The sequence below is a fragment of the Canis lupus genome, chromosome 2 (genome assembly GCF_011100685.1).
Source record: "Canis lupus familiaris isolate Mischka breed German Shepherd chromosome 2, alternate assembly UU_Cfam_GSD_1.0, whole genome shotgun sequence".
Taxonomy (NCBI): Eukaryota; Metazoa; Chordata; class Mammalia; order Carnivora; family Canidae; genus Canis; species Canis lupus.
Window position 1 is genome coordinate 68,098,870 of NC_049223.1, and position 21,981 is coordinate 68,120,850.

Below are 21,981 nucleotides of genomic sequence, written 5' to 3' on the forward strand. Positions count from 1 at the left end.
ATATATTTAATTTTTTATTTTATTTTATTTTATTTATTTATTTATTTTTATTTTTATTTTTTTTATTTTAAAACTCAAGTATTCAAGGGGTGCCTGGCTGGCTCAGTTATAAGAGCCTGTGATTCATGATCTCGGGGCTGTGAATTTGAGCCCCATGTTGGGTGCACAGATTACTAAAATATATATATAAACTTTAAAAAATAAATAAAACTCATGTATTCAAGATGTTAGTTATGAGTGGAGGCAAACTTCATCAATTTAATAGCTGTTAAATTCAGCTGTTCATTATTGAAATTAGGTTCACATAACCTAGAATTATAAAAGCACAGAGTCCATCTAGAGAAAAGATCACTCTTTTGGTGTTTAAAAATGCAACGGAGATTTCTTACTTTTGATTTGCTTTTTTCCGTATGCTTTGGTCAATGGTGAGAGCTCAGCGGGACTTTCAATAAGCTCTATAACAGGATACAATTTCATGCATTCCCAGGTTATTACTACAGGAAAATGCAATTAATAAAAATCTAGCTGGTTGCCTATTATTTTAAAATATGTTATCTACAACGAACTTATTTTTAAAAATTTATGTGACAACTCAGGAATGTGAATAGATTGGCTATTTACTGATGTTAAGGAACTCTTATTTTTGTTTAGGTATAATTTTTTTTTTAATTTTTATTTATGATAGTCACACAGAGAGAGAGAGAGAGAGAGGCAGAGACATAGGCAGAGGGAGAAGCAGGCTCCATGCACGGGGAGCCCGACGTGGGATTCGATCCCGGGTCTCCAGGATCACACCCTGCGCCAAAGGCAGGCGCTAAACTGCTACGCCACCCAAGGTTCCCATTTTGTTTAGGTATAATTATGGTATTGTAGGTTTTTTTTTAAAGACACCTTTTTAAATTTTTTTTTTTTAAGTAGGCTACATGCCCAATGGGACTTGAATTCACAGCCCTGGGATCAAGAGTCACATGTCTCAGTTTTGCTTTGTTTTTTAGGGGAGGGGAGGGGCAGAGAGAGGGAGAGATCTTTTTTTTTTTTTTTAAGATGTATTTATTTATTTATTTATTTTTTAAATTTTATTTATTTTTTTTGATGTATTTATTTAATGAGAGACACAGAGAGAGAGAGAGAGAGAGAGAAAGAGAGAGGGAGAGAAAGGAGAGAAAGAGAGAGGGAGAGAGAGAGAGAGAGAGGCAGAGACACAGGCAGAGGGAGAAGCAGGCTCCACACAGGGAGCCCGACGTGGGACTCGATCCCGGGTCTCCATGATCACGCCTGGGCCGAAGGCGGCGCTAAACCTCTTAGCCATCTGGGCTACCCGAGCATCTTAAGCAGGCTCCATGCCTAGCACGGAGTCAGGCAGGGTTTGATCTCACAACCCTGAGATCATGACCTGAGCTGAAATCAAGAGTTGGATGCCTGGGTCACCCAGGCACCATCACTTTTTTTAACGACTACATTTTAGGGACACATTTTGAAATATTTACAGATGAAAACTTATGATGTCTGGTATTTGCTTAAAAATAATAAAGAGAGGAGTAAGAAGTAATGATACTGATGAAACAAGATTGGCATGTATAGGAAGTTGTTCAAACTGGGTATGGGGTACCTGGAGGTGAATTATACTATTCTCTTTCCTTTTGTGTATGTTTGAAATTTTCCTAAAATAAAAACAATTTTAAAAGTATAATTTGAATCTTATAATCTGTAGCAGTTTCATCTTATAATTCTCCTTTAAACTCACATGTAAAGTACTAAGCAAGTTTGCTACCTGATTAATTGGGGCAGAACTGTATGACATGTATTTCTTCTTTTTTTTAAAGATTTTTAAAAAATTATTTATCTTGAGAGAGAGAGTGTGAGCAGCACTGGGAGGGGCAGAGAGAGGAAGAGAGAGATTCTCAAGCAAACTCCATGCTGAGTGCAGAGTCTGATGCATGGGTCAATCCCACAACTGTGGATCATGGCCTGAGCCAAAACTGAGTTGGACAATTAATGGACTGCGCCACCCAGGTACTCCTGGTAAAGCATGCATTTCTAATCCCTGTTCTCTACGACAGTCTTATGACAGTGTGGGGTGTACTGCTGAAACCAACAACCTATATAATCTTTCTACATTTCACTACTATCATAAAAATGAAATGTCTCAGGTTGTTGTTGCACATAGGATTACCAGGTCAATGTTATGGGCTGTGTGTTAAATGTTTTTTTTTTTTAATTATGTATTTATTTTATTTTTTTTAAAGATTTTATTTATTTATTAATGAGAGACATACAGAGAGAGAGGCAGAGACACAGGCAGAGGAAGAAGCAGGCTCCATGTAGGGAGCCCAACATGGGACACAATCCTGGGTCTCCAAGATCAGGCCCTGGGCTAAAGGCGGCGCTAAACCACTAAGCCACCCGGGCTGCCCTAAATTATGTATTTATATCTCAATAAAATCAGATATAGTCTCATTTCTTTTAGGTCTTAGGCCTGTGAACCTTTGTAAATATGCATGGTTACTCTGTTTAACTTTTCTGTATAAAAATACTCCTCCTGAGGGAATACTGAGAAAAAAATACAATAGAAAATGAAAATACGCATCTTAGGGATTGAACCATTTAGAAAGAGCTATAGGAGATCCCTGGGTAGCTCAGCGGTTTAGCACCTGCTTTTGGCCCAGGGCACGATCCTGGAGTCCTGGGATCCAGTCCCACTTCGGGCTCCCGGCATGGAGCCCGCTTCTCCTTCCTCCTGTGTCTCTGCCACTCTCACTCTTTCTCTCTCTCTATCATAAATAAATAAATAAATAAATAAATAAATCTTTTTAAAAAACGAGCTATAAAAGCTTAACAGTAATCTAATCATCTGCTGACACAAGTTTGGAAAACCTTGGGCTTTGAAATTCAGAACTCTATTGTTTTGACTGTTATTAAATTTATCCTTTTTTTTTTTTTTTTTTTTTAAAGTAGGCTCCATTCCCAGTGTGGGGCTTGAACTCATGATTCTATGATCAAGAGTTGTATGTTCTACCAACTGAGCCAGTCAGGTACCCCTAACCAATATTTTCTTTTTTTAAAGATTTTATTTATTTATTCATGAGAGATAGAGAGAGAGAGGCAGAGACATAGGCAGAGGGAGAAGCAGGCTCCATGCAGGGAGCCCGATGTGGGACTTGATCCCGGGTCTCTAGGATCAGGCCCTGGGCTGAAGGCGGAGCTAAACCACTGAGCCAACCGGGCTGCCCTCCCCTAGCCAATATTATTTTTAATTAGAAATTTAAATTTGGGGAACCCTGGATGGCTCAGCAGTTTAGCTCCTGTCTTTGGTTCAGGGAGTGATCCTGGACTCCTGGGATCGAGTCCCACGTTGGGCTCCCTGAATGGAGCCTGCTTCTCCCTCCCTCTCTCTCTCATAAATAAATAAATAATATTTTAAAAAAAGAAATTTATTATTTTTTTAAAGAAATTTAAATTTATGTTTTAGGAAATAAATTTCATTAGAGGACTAAGACTTTTTAAAAAATCCCTTGGTTCAACTGCCCATAACACTTCAAAGTAAGGACATGTTGAGATAAGACTGATTTATATAGGAGCCTTAGAACCTCACTGAGGGGACTGTTTTTAGATACCTGGAAAGCTTCTGGATGTGACATCAGATCCCGGACCATATGGATAGCCAACAGGAGTTGAGTCCATATCAGCATCAATTTGTGCTTGTTCTTCAGATTGGGAAATGTGGCTGGAAGAATCTGATGCTCGTGCTTCTCGTTTGCTTGGCTTATAATGAGCAACTTCAGAAGGCTGTGACAACCTCAAATGTTTGGACTTTTTGATGGAATCTTTCCTTTGTTCATGCTTGGCCAAAGGCTGTTGAGTATTCCTTTGGGGGGCTGGGTGGTAATTATACTTACTCCAAGATTTTCCACTTATTATACCTGTCCCTTGATCTGAGCTTAGGTGAGAATGTGGAGAACTGCCTTCTTGCCAGCCACTGCTATAAAAGGAGGAACGTTCTATACCATTAGAATTGGCATCTTTATCAGAGAGACTGAAATAGCGATCTTTTTCCTTCTCACTAATGTCTAGTGAAGACTTAATAAAGGTCTTACATACACTAATGACATCAGTCATCTGAAGGAAGCTAGCAGCTGACATCACTTCTATGACGTTCTGACCAGTAAGAGAGAGTTTGCCGGAATAGACAAAGTCCAGGATAACCGTAAAAGTGTCTGGGGAGAAAGCCTGAAATGTAGCCGTGGTTGGCTGACTTGTCTCCTTCGAATTCTGAGAAAGGAGCATTTTGAAGTAGCCACTGCTAGCGAATAGTACATTTCGATGTGCTTTGAAGACCTTCCCTTCAACCAGAATGCTGCAATCACAAAAGACATCTTGCCTGCGTTGCTCATTCAGTTGTTGCAGGAGGTGGGACTGGTGAGAGGAGATCTCCATTCTGGAGAGGAAAAAACACGTGGTTACCAACCCGAAATGACACGGCTTTTCCGAGCAGAGTCAACTGAAATGACCATCAGGAACCTTTCCTTGTTTCCACTAAAACCACTTTCTTAGAGAACATCATCTCCAAGACACAGAAAACCACTTAGTACTGTTATTAATTGTGTGATTTTCAGACAATGATGTGTTCAGTCATAAAACTTTACTGGACATCTTTTTTTTTAAGATTTTATTTATTTATTCATGAGAGGCACAGAGAATGAAGCAGAGACACAGGCAGAGGGAGAAGCAGGCTCCCCATGGGGGGCCGGACACGGGACTCAATCCCAGGACTCTGGGATCACAAGCTGAGCGGAAGGCAGACCCTCAACCACTGACCCACCCATGTGCTCCTACTGAGCATCTTCTATGAATCAGGCTTTCTGCTACGTGCTGGACTGAACAGACTTGCTTCCTGCATTCAGGTAGTGTTCAGTCTAGAGGGGCATCAGGCACTCAACACTCACATGAAGTCATAAAGGACTTGTTAATACAAAAAACAGAAAGACGCTGCTGTTGGTATAAGAGAAGGGTAGGCCAGCTTAGACTGGGGTGGAGAGGGTTAGGGATAGCTCTTTGAGAAGTAACATTTAAACTGGGACATCAAAGGCGAACAGGAATTAGCTGGGTGAGGAATGAGGGAAAGACTACAGATTCCAACAAAATGATGATCTAGAAAGGGCTGAAACTCTCCTGCCACAAATCTCTAGAGATGCTGGCTAAAATATAACCGAACGTTTTATTATTTTTTAAAATTTTACTTAGTTAACATACAGTGCAGTAGAGTTTCTGGAGTAGAATTTAGTGCTGCATCACTTACAAACAACACCCAGTGCTTATCATATTGCATGCCCTCCTAATCCCCATCACCCATCCTGCCCATCCCCCACCCACATCCCTCCACATTTTTTTTTCTTTTACCCCTTAAAATATAACCAAACTGTGTTTTAAATGTATGGTCTTGTAAGAAAATGAGAAATCCCTAGGTGCCAGCAGTGAAGGAGCAGAGCCAGAGCAGCAATATGGGACTTGGATTTTCATCAGTAACAAGTTGGAATCCTCTAAAGGCTAAAACCTTAAAGAAGAAAGATAGGAAGAAAGGAAGATAGGAAGAAAGGAAGAAAGGAAGAAAAAGAGAAGAAGAAGAAGAAGAAGAAGAAGAAGAAGAAGAAGAAGAAGAAGAAGAAGAAGAAGAAGAAGAAGAAGAAGAAGAAGAAGAAGAAGAAGAAGAAGGAGAAGAAGAAGGAGAAGAAGAAAGGAGGAGGAGGAGGAGGAGGAGAAAGTAAACTTTGCCTAATAAATCCTGGGAAAAACAGTTAATCTTGCGAGGCTTCTGTTGGGAAAAGGAAAAAAAAAAGTACCTAGGTGAGATATCAAACCCAAGGTTGTGCTTTTTGAGGTTCTGGAATCCAAATTTATTTTACCTGTTTGATGTGGGAAACCTCAAAGTGAAAATTTAATGTGGAAATTAGTCCTGGGCTTCTGTGGGTTCCACAGAAGCAAATGCAAAACTGCTCAGGAGGAGTGCTCTAAGGACCTAAGGCAGGTGGGGGAAAAAAATCTCTGCTTACACTGAACTCCAAATCATTCCTCTTTATAAAAATGGATCATTTTCAATATCATACCATCATTATGTCTACTATCTTCTAACTTTAAAAAAAATTATTTATATATTATTTAAAAGATTTTATTTATTTGACAAAGAGAGAAAGAGCACAAGCAGGGGGAGTAACAGCCCAATGTGGGGGTCGATCCCACAATCCTGAGATCATGACCTGAGCCAACAGATTAGAAAGAGTTTTGGTTTGTTCTTTTCATTTCCTGTCTTTGCTTCTCCCGTTCTCTTTATATCGGTTTCATCCCCATCCATCAAAATAATTTTCTTTTTTTTTTTTTTCAAAATAATTTTCAAAAAATATCATTAGTGGAGTGCCTGGGTGGCTCAGTCAGTTAAATGTCTGCCTTTGGCTCAGGTCGTGATCCCTGGGTCCTGCTTCTCCTTCTCCCTCTGCTTGCTGCTCCCCCTGCTTATGCTCACGCTCTCTGTCAAATAAATAAAATCTTAAAAAAAAAATCATTAGTAACTTGCATGTCAAATCCAACAGTCATTTCTTTGTCTTCATTTTACTGATGCAGTGGGTCATTCTCTTGATCCTAAAACACTTTCTTCATTTGGTGCTAGGACACCACTCCTCCATGTTCTTCTCCCATTGGCTGGCCGCTCCTTCTCAGTCCTTTGCCGGTTTTTCATTTTCCTAAGCTCTAAGTGCTAGGGGATTCATGGTATCCTACCCCAAAATATGGCACCTTGGCACACTGAATATTTTGAACTGAAGAACTTTGAGAAAACAGCAGAAAGGTAACTTTGATACCCCCCTCCTTTTCCCCCTACAACTAAAATAACCCCTAACTGTCCTTATACCCAGAGGAAAGAGCATCCTTATCTCAGGAGACAAAGGGACGCTAAAAAGAATCTGAACAAACTGGCTGAGCTGAGCTTCCCTGTTTACTAAATTTATCTCCTACTCCTTAACCTACCTTACTCCTCCACGACTGCTGGCGCTTCGAACCTAGCATAGAAATATCCTTAGGTCTATTTCTTCCTCGGATCTTCATTTCCTTATGAAGGCTTCTGTGTTGTGTAGAACTTATGTTAAGTAAATTTGTATGCATGTCTCATGTCAATTTGTCTTTGTTGGTTTAATTTCCAGACCCAGCCAGGAAGAAGGTCAAGGAAAAATTTTCTTCCCCTACAGCTGGAATGCCCCAGGCCTCAGGGCTGGGACCTCTTCTCTACTTACACCATTCCCTAGGTGAGTCCATCTGGTCTCATAGTTTCAAATACCATCTTTGAGCTTATGACCCACAAAAAAAGCTTCCAAAGGCTCCCCATCCAACCTCAAAGTTCTTACGATCTCAAAGGCCCTACATGATGTACATCCTCCCCATCCAGGTATCTCTCTGCCCTCGTCTCTTCTGCTCGATCCCTCCAACACTGCATTCTAGCTACAAAGACCTCTGCTCATTCCTGAACATTCAAGGCCTGTTTCTACTGTGCAACCTTTATCCTTGCTACTCCTTCTGCTTTGGAATTCTTCTCCCAGATATTCACATAGCTCACATTCTCACATTTTCAGGTCCCTGTTCAAATGTCACCTTATCAGAGAACTTTCCTTTACCATCCTATCTAATCACACCCTCCCATTCTTTATCCTCTTATTTGTTTGCCATTTTCTCCTACTAGAATTTAAAGTAGGAGAGCTGAGACTGCCTACTTATGTATTCCCAGCTCCTTGAGCAGCACTTGAGCACATGATAATGCTCAATCGGTATTGTTGAACGTGCATCAAAAACATTTTTTTAAAAGATTTTATTTATTTATTCATGAGAGACACAGAGAGAGACAGAGAGAGGCAGAGGCAAAGGCAGAGGGAGAAGCAGGCTCCATGCAGGGAGCCTGACATGGGACTCGATCCTGGGTCTCCAGGATCATGCCCTGGGCTGAAGGCGGCGCTAAACCACTGAGCCACCCAGGCTGCCCTGCATCAAACATATTAAAACATACAAGGACACTGTTGTTGTTGTTTTTTGACACTGTTCTTTATAAAGAAGAATCAGCATGTAGAATAGGAGAATCAGAACACCAACAGTTTTAGAAAATAGAATAAAGGGATCCCTGGGTGGCGCAGCGGTTTGGCGCCTGCCTTTGGCCCAGGGTGTGATCCTGGAGACCCAGGATCGAATCCCACGTCAGGCTCCCGGTGCATGGAGCCTGCTTCTCCCTCTGCCTATGTCTCTGCCTCTCTCTCTCTCTCCCTGTGTGACTATCATAAATAAATAAATAAATTAATTAAAAAAAAAAAGAAAATAGAATAAAAATCTAATAGACCATGAAGTAAGTATGTTTAAGATGGCCGAAGAGATAAAAGATATAAAGAGTAGCATATGGTTATGAGTATAAATGCTAGAGCCAGGTAGCTGGATTTGGAATTATGGCTCTACCACTTAATAGCTGTGTGAACCTGGGCAATTTATTTAACTTATGTATTCATTTCCTTATCTGTAAAATGGAACAGAAAATAGCTCTTATTTCATAGGATTATTGTGAGGACTGAATGAGCTGATGTACACATAACACTCAAAACTAGATGTTGGGCATGCAATAAGTATTTCATAAATGTTAGCCATTCTCCTTTTACTTTGTTTTATTATTATCCACAAGAAAAGAAACTAGGGGGGAAAAGAGAAGAGGTAGGTTTGAGGAGGAACCAAATGGACTTAATATATGAAAGATATAATTAGTGAAATTAAAACACTTCGTGTTGTAAGATGGCTACCTCATCTCCAGCCTGATAGCCACATTCCTGGCAGGAAGAATTGAAAAGACAAAAGACAATTACCAACCCAGCTTGTCTTCTTTTTTTTTTTTTTTTTTTTTAAGATTTTTATTTATTTATTCATGAGAGACACCGAGAGAGAGAGAGAGAAAAAGAGAGAGAGAGGGGGAGAGAAAGAGAGGCAGAGACACAGGCAGAGGGAGGGAGAAACGGGCTCCCTCGGGACTCGATCCCGGATCCCGAGATCACACCCAAGACAAAGGCAGACGCTCAAACGCTAAGCCACCCAGGCGTCCCTTGTCTTTTTTGATCAGGGGAAAAAGAAAAGTTTTCCTGGATGCCTCACCCAGGGGACTTACACTTGCAACAGAATGATCAGACCATGTTACCCGATATTTAAGTGTATGCTGTCACTAATGGTATGTATCGATTACCACTTCTCATTTTTGTCAGTACTTACTATTATTAGGCTTTTTAATTTTGCCAATCTTGCAAGTATACAATGGTATATCATTTTTTATTTGTGTGGGTTAAACAATTAATGTCTATTGACCGTTATCAGCAAGTTGCTTGCTCATTACAATGTTGCTAACCAATACTGTACAAAAATGAACTACAAAAAATAATGTGATACAGTAAGTATTTATCTCACAAGCCTGTGGGTTGGCTGATTTAGGCTGGACTTGTTAGGACAGCTCTGCTGATCTTGCCTGGGCCCACTTACATACCTAGGAGTTAGCTGATGGAGGCAGCTTGTCCGGGGTGGTTGTGTTTCTACATGATCTCATATCTTCCTCGTGGGACCAGTTGGCTGGCCTGGCCAATTTCTTCCCATGACAATACCAAAAAGCACAAAAGACCAAGTGGAAATACATGAAGCCTCTTAGGCTTAGGCTTATGACTGGTACACCGTCACATCTACCCTACTATAATAGTCTTAAGCAAATCACATGGCCAAATGTGAAGTCAAGAAAGAAGAAACACCTGTTCTGTTAGTGGGAAGAACTGTGATGTCACACAACAAAGGGTGTGATATTGGCAGGGGGTGATGAATAGGGGCAATTCTGTTATCCTTTCTTATTTTTTTTTAAAAGATTTTATTTATTTATTCATGAGAGACAGAGAGAGAGAGAGAGAGAGAGAGAGATTGGCAGAGACATAGGCAGAGGGAGAAGCAAGTTCCATGCAGGAAGCCCGATGTGGAACTCGATCCCAGACCCCGGGATCATGCCCTGAGCTAAAGGCAGATGCTCACCTGCTGAGCCACCCAGGGTCCCTGTAAGTATCCTTTAAATATCCAACAAATAGGGCAGTCCGGATGGCTCCGCGATTTAGGGCCGCCTTTGGCTCAGGGCACGATCCTGGATCATGGATTCCAGGATGGAATCCCGCATTGGGCGTCCTGCATGGAGCCTGTTTCTCCCTCTGCCTGTGTTTCTGCCTCTCTCTCTCTGTGTCTTTCATGAATAAATAAATAAAATATTTTAAAAAATAAAAACAAAGTTGTTCCTCACTTTTAGAGCTTTAATCCACTGTTTTGCATGGTATTCTAATTTTTTTATGTGGATAGTCAATTTTTCTGGCACTGTTTATTGAACAATGTATCCTTTCCCCACTAATCTGTAATGCTATCTGTTATACATCTAGCTTACATAAATTCATGGATCTATCCCTTCAATTCAGTCAGTCAATTTGTCTATCTCTGCATCAATACTTCATAGTATTAATTACCAAACTTTAAAATGTATTCCTACACCTAGTTCTTCAAGTAACATTAAAAAAATCTAATTATCTCCTTCTTCTTCCATATAAATATATTAGGATAAGCTTATCAAGCTTCACTAAAGAGAAAAAAATATACCCTATAGGTATTTATTTTGGAATTGAATGTATAGATTTATTTATGGGAAGATTCATATCTTTAGATATTGAATCTTACCATCCATGAACATGGTATAATTCTCCCTTTATTTAGGCATTCCTGCATATTATTCAGTAATGTTTCCTTATTTTCTTTATTAAGATCTTGCATAATTTTGTCAAATTTATTTCCAACTGCTCATTGGCTGAATAGAAATGCTCCTAAAATGCCACCATGAAGAATGATGTCTAGGACAGGTGTTTGATGGGTATCCTTTTGTTTCCAATTTGCTAAAAGTATTTATCATAAATGAGTGCTAAATTTTTTAAAATGCTTATTTGGTATTTATGTTTTTTCCTTCTTAATCTGTATATTTGTTTCCTGGCTCTACTGTAATAAAGTATATAAACTGGGTGACAACACAATTGAAATTTATTGTCTCAGGGTCTGGACACTACATATCTGAAATCATGGTGTCAACAGGGCCATGCTTTCTTTGAGACGGAATCCTTTGCGGGAGAGGAATCCTTTGCTTCCTGCATCTGGTGGCTCCAGGCATTCTTTGGTTTGTGCAGCAAAACCCCAATCTTTGTCTCCGTCTTCACATGGCTGCCTTCTCTGTGTGTCTGTGTCTTCATAAGGAGCTCTCTACTTGTATCTTCACAATGTCTTCTTATAAGGACACTAGTCATTTTGCACAGCCATTTTTTTTTTTAAGTAAGCTCTAGACCTGATGTGGGGCTTAAACTCACAATCTGAGATCAGGAATCACATGCTCTACTGACTGAGCCAGCCAGGAGCCCCAGGACACTAGTAACTTTGACTTAAGGGTCCACCCTACTCCAATATGACCTCATCTTAACTAATTACATCTTCAACAACCCTATTTCCAAATAAGTACTACAGGTTAGCACTTCAACATATCTTTTGGGGGGGGAACACAATTCAACCCACAACAGTCTGTTAAAATAATACGTTACATATTTTGGGTGTTGAATGATCTCTGCATTCCTAGAATACTCTTTACCTTTGTTTTTATACTTACTCAGAGACTGAAAAGACAAATGTTCTGCTTTTTCAATTCTCCAATAATGTGAGGTTGAAGTAATAGTGGATTGAATCTTGTTCCCTCAAAATTCATGTTTACCTAGAATCTCAGAATGTAACCTTATTTGGAAACAGGGTCTTTGCAGAAAGAATTAGTTAAGATGAGGTCACTGGACTACATCCAGTGAGCCCTAAAGCCAATGGCTGGTGTCTTTATAAGAAAAAGAGAGGAAAAAAAAAAAAGAAAAGAAAAGAAAAGGAGAGGAAAGAAGAAAAAAATCCTGGTGAAATTACAGTTGGGAGACTGCAGTCACACAACTGCTGGTCAAAAAATACCTGGAGTCCCCAGAAGCTAGAAGGTTTCTCCTCTAGAGCCTTCAGAGGGGACATGGCCCTGCCAACACCTTAATTTCTGACTTCTAGCCTCCAGAACTGAGAGAATAAATTCCAGTTGTTTCAAGCAACCCAGGTTAAGGTACTTTGTTATAACAGCCCTAGAGAGCAAATACAAGCTGCATAAAACTGCCAATATTAAAAAAAAAAAGAAAAAAAAAACTGTCAATATTTAACAGTTTTGACCAATAAAAATAGTAATTTTATATGGTTGACCTAAAATCTTGATTCAAAATGAATTGGTAAAAGGGAAAAATATTTATTTCTGTATTAACAGAAGCTGTAGCTATTTAAAAACTCTTGTTTTTTTTTTTAAGATTTTATTTATTTATTCATGAGAGACACACAGAGAGATGCAGACATAGGCAGAGGGAGAAGTAGGCTTCCTGCAGGGACCCTGATATGGAACTTGATCCCAGGACCCAGGATCATGACCTGAGCCAAAGGTAGATGCTCAACCACTGAGCCACCCAGGTGCCCCTATTTAAAAGCTGTTATTTTCATTCTTTTGGTGGATGTTTTAGTTTATCAGCCTGTTATACAATTTCCCTTTTGTTGACTATTCTATTCTGACTCCCCTCTCTTCACACTCAATACTTTTTTTTTCTGGTAATTGGTCCACAACTTTTCTTAAGAGGATCATCCCTTCACCTCTTTCAGGTCCTATGGTTTGGGAGATACTGAATTGACTCATCCCTCCAAAGGCCAACCTGTGATCTAGACCTGACAAATCAGAGCAATGCATTCCCACAGCCAGCTATTGGCTTGGGGATGGATGGACTGAACAAGGCAAACAAAAGAGGTTCAGTCGACATGAACCTAGCATTTTTACTGGAGCAACTGGAAAAGAGCACTTCTCTGAGGATGAAAGCCGGGAACTAGACATTGTGGATGTACTGCCACCATGACAGCACCTACATGAGAAAGGACCAACCCTGAGGAAAGAAGAGCAGAGAAAGAGAAAGGCCTGATTCTCCTGACATCATTTTGTTCCCTAGGCTAGTGATTTTTTTTTTTTTTTTTCTGTAAAAGGCCAGGCAGGAAATATTTCAGGGCTTGGAGCTATGAGATTATTAGTTGTAATAAATATTTATTTTGGACTTCACCTATGGTTCCTGGCTCAGAGTTCCCCAAATGCCTTGTAATTTCCTAAGCAGTAAGAGCAATAGGAGCATCTTTTGTTCTAATGTTTAGTCTTTCATCCATAGTTCCTGAAATCACTTCAGAGCCATAAAGTTGCCATGGGTGTCTTGTTATTCACAGTAAGTCCCATTCAACCACAGCTGAATTTTTATTAATGTCCTTAAGATGCAGGGGCGGGGGTGGGGCGTGCCAGGGAAACCAACCATTAGACTCAATTTATTAGAATAGAGGGTTGGAACTTTCAGCTCCTCCCCACAACCTCTGAAGGGAGGAGGAGCTGGAGGTTGAATCAGTCACCAGTGGCCAATGATTTAATCAATCATGCGTATGTAATGAAGCCCCCCAAAAAACCCCAAAAGGGGATGCCTGGGTGGCTTAGCGGTTGAGTGTCTGCCTTTGGCTCGGGGAGTGATCCCGGGGCCTCAGGATTGAGTCCCGAGTCAGACTTCCTGCATGGAGCCTGCTTCTCCTTCTGCCTATGTCTCTGCCTCTCTCTTTCTGTGTCTCTCATGAATAAATAAATAAAATATAAAACAAAACAAAACAAAACAAAACAAAACAAAACAAAAAAGGACAGAGTTCTGAGAGCTTCCAGCCTGGTAAACTAGAACGCATCCACTTTTATGGCCCTGGCCTCATACTCCATGGGTCTGGAGTTCCCACATTTGGGACCTTACCCTATGTATCTCTTCATCTGGCTGTTCATTTGTATCTTTTAATATCCTTCATAATAAACTGGTGATCTAGTGAGTAAATTGGTTTCCTTAGTTCTGTGAGCCACTCAAGCAAACTAATCGAACCCAAGGCAGGGGGGGTCCTCTGATTTATGGTCAGTCAGAAGCACAGGTGACAACCTGGACCAGTGATGGGCATATCCAGTGGAGGCAGGCTTGTAGGACTGAGCCCTTAACCTGTGAATCTGATGCCATCTCGATGTAGATAGTGTCAGAAGTAAGTTGAATTTGTGTTGGAGAATTGCTTGATTTTGCAGGAAAAATACACATCACAGTGGGCCAGATGTCTCTCTCACCTCCTCAGCTTCACCACTATATTACTCAATTCTCCACAGTAGCATGAAAGCAGCCACAGACAATAGGAGAAGCAATGGGTATGATAGTGTCCCAATAGAGCTTTATTCACAAAAACAGCCACAGGCTGCCTTTTACCAACCCCAGCCCTAGTCCCAGCCATGCCTTCAGCTGTATCCATCCTTGGACTTTTCACTTACCTGACCCAATAAATGTCATTTTTCTTAAGCCAATATGAGTTGGCTTTCCTTTTACTTGTAGCCAGAGAATCCCAGTTTATAAGTTATTTCTAAAGATTCTGAATTTTTTGATAATTTTCATCTAATTATTAGTGTAACTTTTCTTTAAAATTTACTCCTAACTATGAAAGGAATCAAAGTTGGTTTCATAGAGGAATGATGAATTGATGCCCAAGACATTGCCAGTGCTTTTTCAGACATGAGAGTGCTATAAAAACATATAAAAACACTAACTCTATTCTTAAAAATTCTAGTGAAAAGTTAATTCCTTGGGGGGGGGGGGGAATGGAACTTTTTTTTTTATTTTAAATTTCAATAAGAATTTGCTTTCCAGGCAATTAAGTGAGCATCAGTATTGTTAAGTGTTGCCAACAGTAGTCACTGTGTGCAAATTTAAGCAGCCTCCTAACTGAGAGTTGATAGGGAGTGAGATGATACGTTTAATCGTGAAAACAAAGTGGGAAATTGTCTCCTGACTGGAGAGACCTGAGCACCATCTTTGGGAAGCAGAAGGAGAAACAGAGGGCCTCTGAAGGAGAAGGTTGAGGCTTGGGAAAATGGCCAACGGCAGACGGTGTCAAAGGGCAGTCACAAGACTACTCCCTAAAGTAAAATACCCACTGGCAGCTGGATCCTCAGTGTCAGATACTCCAGACACTCCATCCTCAGTGTCAGATAGTCCAGCAAGCTATAATTCCAAGATAGGATTAAGAATAAGTTTAAGAGGCTGAATGAAAAGACTTCGATAGATAAAAGGGAAAAGGTAAATCCCATGCATGTGGACACACACAGAGAACCACGATGACCAGGTAACAGACACATGGCAAGGAGAGCAAGACAACAAACGAAAGTGGCCTCATGGTATGCAGCAGGAGTACTGGCTGAGTGGAGGTCCTGTTTGCCAAAATGGAAAAGTCTAAGGGAGGAACCCGTGGGGACTGGTCTCTGCCCCTCAAGTTTGGACAAGTTTCACGTGTCTTGTTATCCATCCAACAAGAGATAGAGGGTGGGAGGCTGGATATATGAGTAGAGTTGAGGAGATAGGTCCAGCCTGGGGATGTGAGACTGGGAATCAGCATTTGGATGGTATTTAAAGTCATGAGACTAGATGTGATTATCAAAGGAGGCAGGCCACAAAGAATAGAGGTGAGCTCCTGGCCTTCTGACATTGAGGGAACAGAGGGATGAGGATCATGCAAAGATACCAGGGGAAAACCAGAAAGCCAGGAAGACATCCTGGAAGTGAAGAAAGCATTTCAAGGAGAAGGGGTGATCAGCTGTGTTTGCTTTGGTAAGACAGGGACTAGGAATCAACCACTGGATACATCAGTGGTGTGTGTGTTGGGGGTGGGGGTGCATGTGTGCACCCGCGTTCTGTGTGGGTTTCAGGGAGAATGGGATGAGAAGAACAAAGACACACAACTCTTCACAGAATTCTGCTGTAAAGGGAAAGAATAAGGAGGACAGTGTTGTGGTCAGCGCTGAAGAAGAATTTGAATATTCTGGAAAGAAAAAAGTTCCTGAAGAAATAAATTTCCAGGTAAAGCAGGGAGGAATGAGATTTGAGAAGACACTAAAATGGTTAGCATCGGAAAGGATTAGTGAGGGGTAGGAGGAGAGGGGACCTTTTTCTTTGCAAAAGGAAGAGAGAACAAAGAAGTGTACCTATCTCTAAGGAGATGATATCAGAGTTCATTTCAGATGCCTTTGATACTCTAAGTAAAATAGCATTATTTGTGAAAATGATGAGGATCTGGGAAATACAGTAGAATTACAGTAGTTAATATAAAACTGTGTATCTGATGGGGTGCCTCGGAAGCTCAGTCTGCCTCTTGATTTCAGCCCAGGTCGTGATCTCAGGGTCATGAAATTGAGCCCCAAGTTGGGTCCACGCTCAGTGTGGAGTCTGCTTGAGATTCTCTGTCTCCCTCTGCCCCTCCCTGCTGTGCTCTCTCTCTCCAAAATAAAAAAAAATAAATAAAATCTTTAAAAGAAATTGTGCATCTGATTTTTGGTCCACTCTAATTTATACTTTGCACCTAAATCACAAGATTAAAGTGTAACAGCATGAGCTCAGCTTACAGCATAGTGATACCCAGTAAATATTTAAGGGATTTCTCGTGGGAAACTGCTTCATTGGTAGACTACAGCCATTGACAGGCAGGACAAGCTGCCATTTTTCTTTAACCTCCCCATCTATGGCTGAAGAAGTTTGTTCTTTGCCCTTGTAAAAAAGCAGGGCCCTCATAACTAAGGCAATTGATTTTGGTTTCTGTACAGGTCATTCACCTATTGTTTTTAAGCCCTCAAACTGTGTTTTGAGACTCTGTTCTGCTCTGATGGGGCTGAGAGGCTGCAAACTACATTACCCAGGATCTCTCATGAGCTGGCTTCCTGTAGGATATGGAATATGGGATGCAGAGGACCAGAACAAGAGGGAAACTTGCTGCTCTAGCTCTTTCACTTGCTGGTGGTTGCTGTAGTAGCAGCAGGGTGGCATGATTTTGGACACAGCAGCTCAGACAGATGCAGAATCTTTCTGGTGGTCCCAGCTCTGGTCAGAGTGGTACCTCTTCCACAGATCCAGGACTGACTGTCTCCAAAAGTGCAACAGGAGGTACATGCTCATTGGCTCCAGCTTCCAGGGGCATTAGCAGTCTATGATCTCTGAGTATCATTCCCTTCTTTTTGTTCCTCCAGCCCCCATCCTCATCTGTGCTTTTCCACATCTTCCCACACCTGTATCATTTCCAGTACTAAATTATCTTTGTCTGGAATATCCAGAATGGCTTTTGTTTTCTGGATAGGACTCTTACTATATAATCTTAGTAACAGAAAAGGTCTCAGGAAATGGACTTTTCCAAATAGGGTTCTGGGATTGGTCTGCTGACTGTTTTGAGCTCAAAGAGAATGATGGCCTTACTGTCACCGAAGAATGGAAATGTTGGCAATACAGGTCATGTGGTAGCATTATGGTTACTTATCAACATTTGCTTAAGGTGAAGTCCTACTGAAAGCAACAGCAACACTCTGGGTGATGCGGGGAAGGAGCTGCTGTATTTTACCACGATATTAGTAATGATGATTACAAGGACTCATCCTCATCAGATGAGTTGCTTCTGTCTGTACTAGGGAACTTACAGGAAGGCAATGATAAACTCCAAGTTTTAAAGTCAGCTCAAGTCACCATTAGAAAACCAGAGAACCTTAACAGTAGCCCTAAAGGAAACTCTGTGAAGCCAAAGGATAGCTAGAGCTAAAACCTAGATACTAATTATAATTGTGTGGGTTGTAAAATTCCAACATGAGTTTATTTTACATCTGACCAAGTGTCTTATGTGATGGGCATTGATTGTGAAAGAGAGCCTGAGATTGGGAATGGGAACATTTGAATAGATTCGGATGATCTGAGAAACTCAAGCCCTACAATCCCACGAGTCTCCTCCTTGCCAGGGAGCAGTATCTCCTTTGTCTGAGAAGACTAGCCTTCCCTCGCTTGAAGACTCTTTAATAACACACCTGAGGCAATGACCTTGCAAGGGGATGCCAATTTTCCTCCAGACACAATTTACCACCCCTCATTGCCACCAGACCATAGCCAGAATCAGCATTTCCTAGGGGGATAATGAAAAAGTATCACGTGGGAGGAGATAATTTATACATAAAATATTGCAAGACTTCCTAATTCACCTTGGCACAAACATGGGAATATGTTTTGTAATGGATTCTGAGGTATACAATGTTGCAACAGGCTGGATTTATTCATACAGGTATACTTACCAGAGATTGTGGATTTTATGTGTTACTTCAAATACTTGGGAATGGTTCTAAAAATCTGTTTCGGGATCCCTGGGTGGCGCAGCGGTTTGGCGCCTGCCTTTGGCCCAGGGCACGATCCTGGAGACCCGGGATCGAATCCCACTTCGGGCTCCCAGTGCATGGAGCCTGCTTCTCCCTCTGCCTATGTCTCTGTCTCTCTCTCTCTCTCTCTCTCTCTCTGTGACTATCATAAAATAAAAATAAAAAATTAAAAAAAAATAAAAATAAAAAAATAAAAATCTGTTTCATGGGCAGACCACAACTTGAACTCAAGGGTGGACTATATTCAGTGAAGTTGGGAAGCTAGAACTTCTGGCCTAATGTGGAGGAAGAAACCCAGATGTCCAGAGAATACTTCCTTCACTAAGATATTGTGGCTGTCACCTATAGGATGGAAATGACACAAAGGGAGATGTCTTCACTGAAATGGGGATGATGAGGTCCCAGAGTGACAAAGGCCAAGTGACAGTAGTTAAATGCCAGAGACAATGTGTATGCAATTACCATATACACAGCAGGGGTAGATCTTTGGTGATGGCTAGTTGATCATGTTGTCTCTAGGAATTATCTAGATGAACAGCTTACTAACACATTAAATTGATCTATATAACCAAAACATCCAACCAACCAACAACAACAACAAAAAAAAACTTTAGGTCTCTTGAGCAAGACTATGACCTGGTTTACCAATTTTGGAGCAAGATAGCCTGTCATATATACTTCAGACCTAAACTAATTTACAGAACTGGATTGACTGATTGATTATTATTTTTAAAAGATTGTATTTATTTATTTATTTGAGAGAGAGTGTGTGTGGGTGGGTGAGAAGGAGAGGGAGAGAAAATCTAAAGCAGACTCTGTACTGAGCACAGAGCCCAATGTGGCGTTCAATCCCACAACTGGTAGATCATGACCTGAGCCAAAACCAAAAGTCAGACACTTAGCTGACTGAGCCACCTAGGTGCCCGCAGACCTGGATTTATTGAACCTTTAATTGAAGAAGGATACTATACTACCACAAGTATATACTAGAACATTTTCTTCATGTCTTCCTCAAAGAGACTTGAAATACTGTCCTAGTAAGTCATTACTAAATTAATGTAAATGAAAGCATGTACTTAGATGGCTGAAGACTAGGAAAGTAAAAATATCTAGATTTTCCAGGGATTGCCAGATATTAGTTCTGAGTTGGTGTTAATCCCTGGGTACCTTAACACCACTGTGACCCACCAGTCAAGGGAGGGGCTTATTCAGGTCAATTGATAAATGGGGTTCTGGCCTGAGTTGATCTGACCTATGGTTATTTCTACACTTTCTAAAGTACAGTTCCCAGAAGCCCCACATTTACTCCCTGATCATGGTGTGAGGGCTATTACAGTAAGAAGGAACAAATATAAATTCTTCACTTCCTCTCCCTACCAGTATAAACTAAAACCAATATTGCATCTCTGAGGGATATGCAGAGATTAGTGCCACCAGCAAAGGCCTCAAAGATGTTACAGTGGTGATTCCTATCACTTCTGCATTTAATTCCCCATTTGGCCTCTACAGAAAGTAGAAGGGTCTTGGAGACTGACTGTAGATCACAGTGTCCTTAATCAATGAATAATTCTAATTATAGCAGTTTTCTAGATGTGATCTTTACATTGGAACAAATCAACATAGTAGCCAACATCTGGAATACAGCCATTGGCTTGGAGAGATGTTTTTGTCTCTATATGAATTAGCAAGAAACATGAGCAGCAGTTTGCTTTTACCCATCATGGACATCACACATTGATGATATCATGCTGACTGGACATATTGAGCAGAATGCAGAAGCTATCCTAAATACTTAGTAAGATCAATGCATGGCAGAAGGTAGGAGACAAAGACCATGAAGATTGAGGGTCCTCCCTCCTTGTTGAAATTTTTAGAGGGGGGGTTGTCACACGATCTGGGACAAGTTGAGATTAGCCCATGATAAAGTGAAAGACAAACTGTTGTACTTTATGCCACTCACCATAAAAAGTAAGTTGTAGGAATCTTTTGGTTCAGAAGCAACACTACAGGGACTCCTGGTTGGCTCAGCAGTTAAGCATCTGCCTTTGGCCCCAGGCATGATTCTGGAGTCCTGGGATCGAGTCCCGCATTGGGCTCCCTGCATGGAGCCTGCTTCTCCCTCTGCCTATCTCTCTGTGTCTCTCATGAATAAATGAAGAAGAAGCAGAAGAAGCAGAAGAAGAAGAAGGAGGAGGAGGAGGAGGAGGAGGGAGGAGGGAGGAAGGAGGAAGGAGGAAGGAAGAAGGAAGAAGGAAGAAGGAAGAAGGAAGAGAAGAAGAAGGAGGAGGAGGAAGAAGAAGAAGAAGAAGGAGGAGGAGGAGGAGGGGGAGGAGGAGAAGAAGAAGAACTATACCTCATTTGGGTGCTATTCCAACCTATATACTGAGGAACTCATAAGATGGTGAGTTTTAATTGTGGCCCAGAGCAAGAAAAGATTCTGCAGAAGGTTTTAGATGTGCAAGTTGCTCTGCTACAGTGCAAGTTGTTCTGCTACACTGGCCTTAGGAGTGGTGTTAGAGGTCTGTGATAAACAGGGGATGCTGTATGGAGCCTATGATCAGCCCCAATAGGAGAATTATAGCCCTTAGAGAAAATCTGAGAGAAAATTCAGTACTTCTTGTATTAGGGTTCTCCAGAGAAACAGAACCAATGGAAGGCATATATATATATATATATATATATATATATATATATATATATGATTTATTCTAAGGAATTGGTTCAAATGATTCTGGAGGAAAATAAGTCCAAAAATCTGCAGTTGGCAAGTTGGAGACCCAGGGGAGCTGACAGTGTAGTTTCAGTCCAAGACTGAAGGTCTGAGAATTGGGAGAACCAATGGAGTGAGTTCCAGTTCAAAGACTGGCAGGCTTGAGACCCAGAAAGAGCCAATGTTTCAGTTTGATCCAAAGGTAGGAAAAAAATAATGTCCCAGCTCAAGGCAGTCAGGAAGGAGGAAATACTCTTACTTGGTGGGAGGATCAGCCTTTTGTTCTATTTGGGTCTTCAACTGATTGGATGAGCCCACCCATATTAGGGAAGGCAATCTGCTTTACTATCAGTTGAAACTTAAATGCATTCAAAATCATTCTCAGAAACACGCAGAATAACATTTGATCAAATTACTGAGTACACTGTAGATCAGCCAAGCTGACACATAAAATTAACCATCATACCTCTCTAACAGATAACTATTCTCCTTTTGCAAAACAGTTTTTGGCATGCCACCAGGTCCTCTTATGCCTGACCAGGGACATCAGGTGGCTATGCCTGAGTTGCCTATCATGGGTGTTACTGATGCACCAAATTGTACGTGTGGGCATGTGCAGCAGCATTCCATCATCAAGGTGAAATGTTATGTACAAGGTTGGACCGAACAGGTCCTGAACCTACAAGTAAGTTCATGAGCAGGGGGCACATGCCACAGCTCCTACTCCTAGTATACTGCTGCCTTTCCTCCTCTCACACATATGGTTGTTGAGTTCTCTAAACTAGCTGACTGAGGAAGAAGAAATTAAAGTCTGATTTACAGATGGTTCTGCACAATATACTGGCAGCAGCTGGGAGTGGATGGCAGAAGCATCACAGCTCCAATC

General features: G+C 41.0%; 1 protein-coding gene and 1 long non-coding RNA gene across 5 annotated transcripts in view; one reads left to right on the forward strand and one right to left on the reverse strand.

Moving 5' to 3' along the window:
* ZBTB8A (zinc finger and BTB domain containing 8A) overlaps positions 1-21,981 on the reverse strand; it is a 66,245-nt gene that overhangs the window by 10,410 nt on the left and 33,854 nt on the right. For all 3 annotated transcript variants that reach the window (XM_038531221.1, XM_038531223.1, XM_038531222.1), the window contains one exon: positions 3,615-4,435. In XM_038531221.1, coding sequence (XP_038387149.1) covers positions 3,615-4,434 — 820 coding nt within the window. In that variant the 5' untranslated portion in view covers position 4,435. The remainder of the gene's footprint in view (positions 1-3,614; positions 4,436-21,981) is intronic.
* On the forward strand, positions 1,826-13,606 carry LOC102151977. 2 transcript variants are annotated; one of them, XR_005355886.1, is made up of 4 exons: positions 1,826-2,013; positions 7,188-7,289; positions 9,128-9,232; positions 12,775-13,606. It is a non-coding gene; the product is annotated as an uncharacterized LOC102151977 (long non-coding RNA). The 2 variants fall into 2 exon arrangements; XR_005355885.1 differs by lacking the exon at positions 9,128-9,232.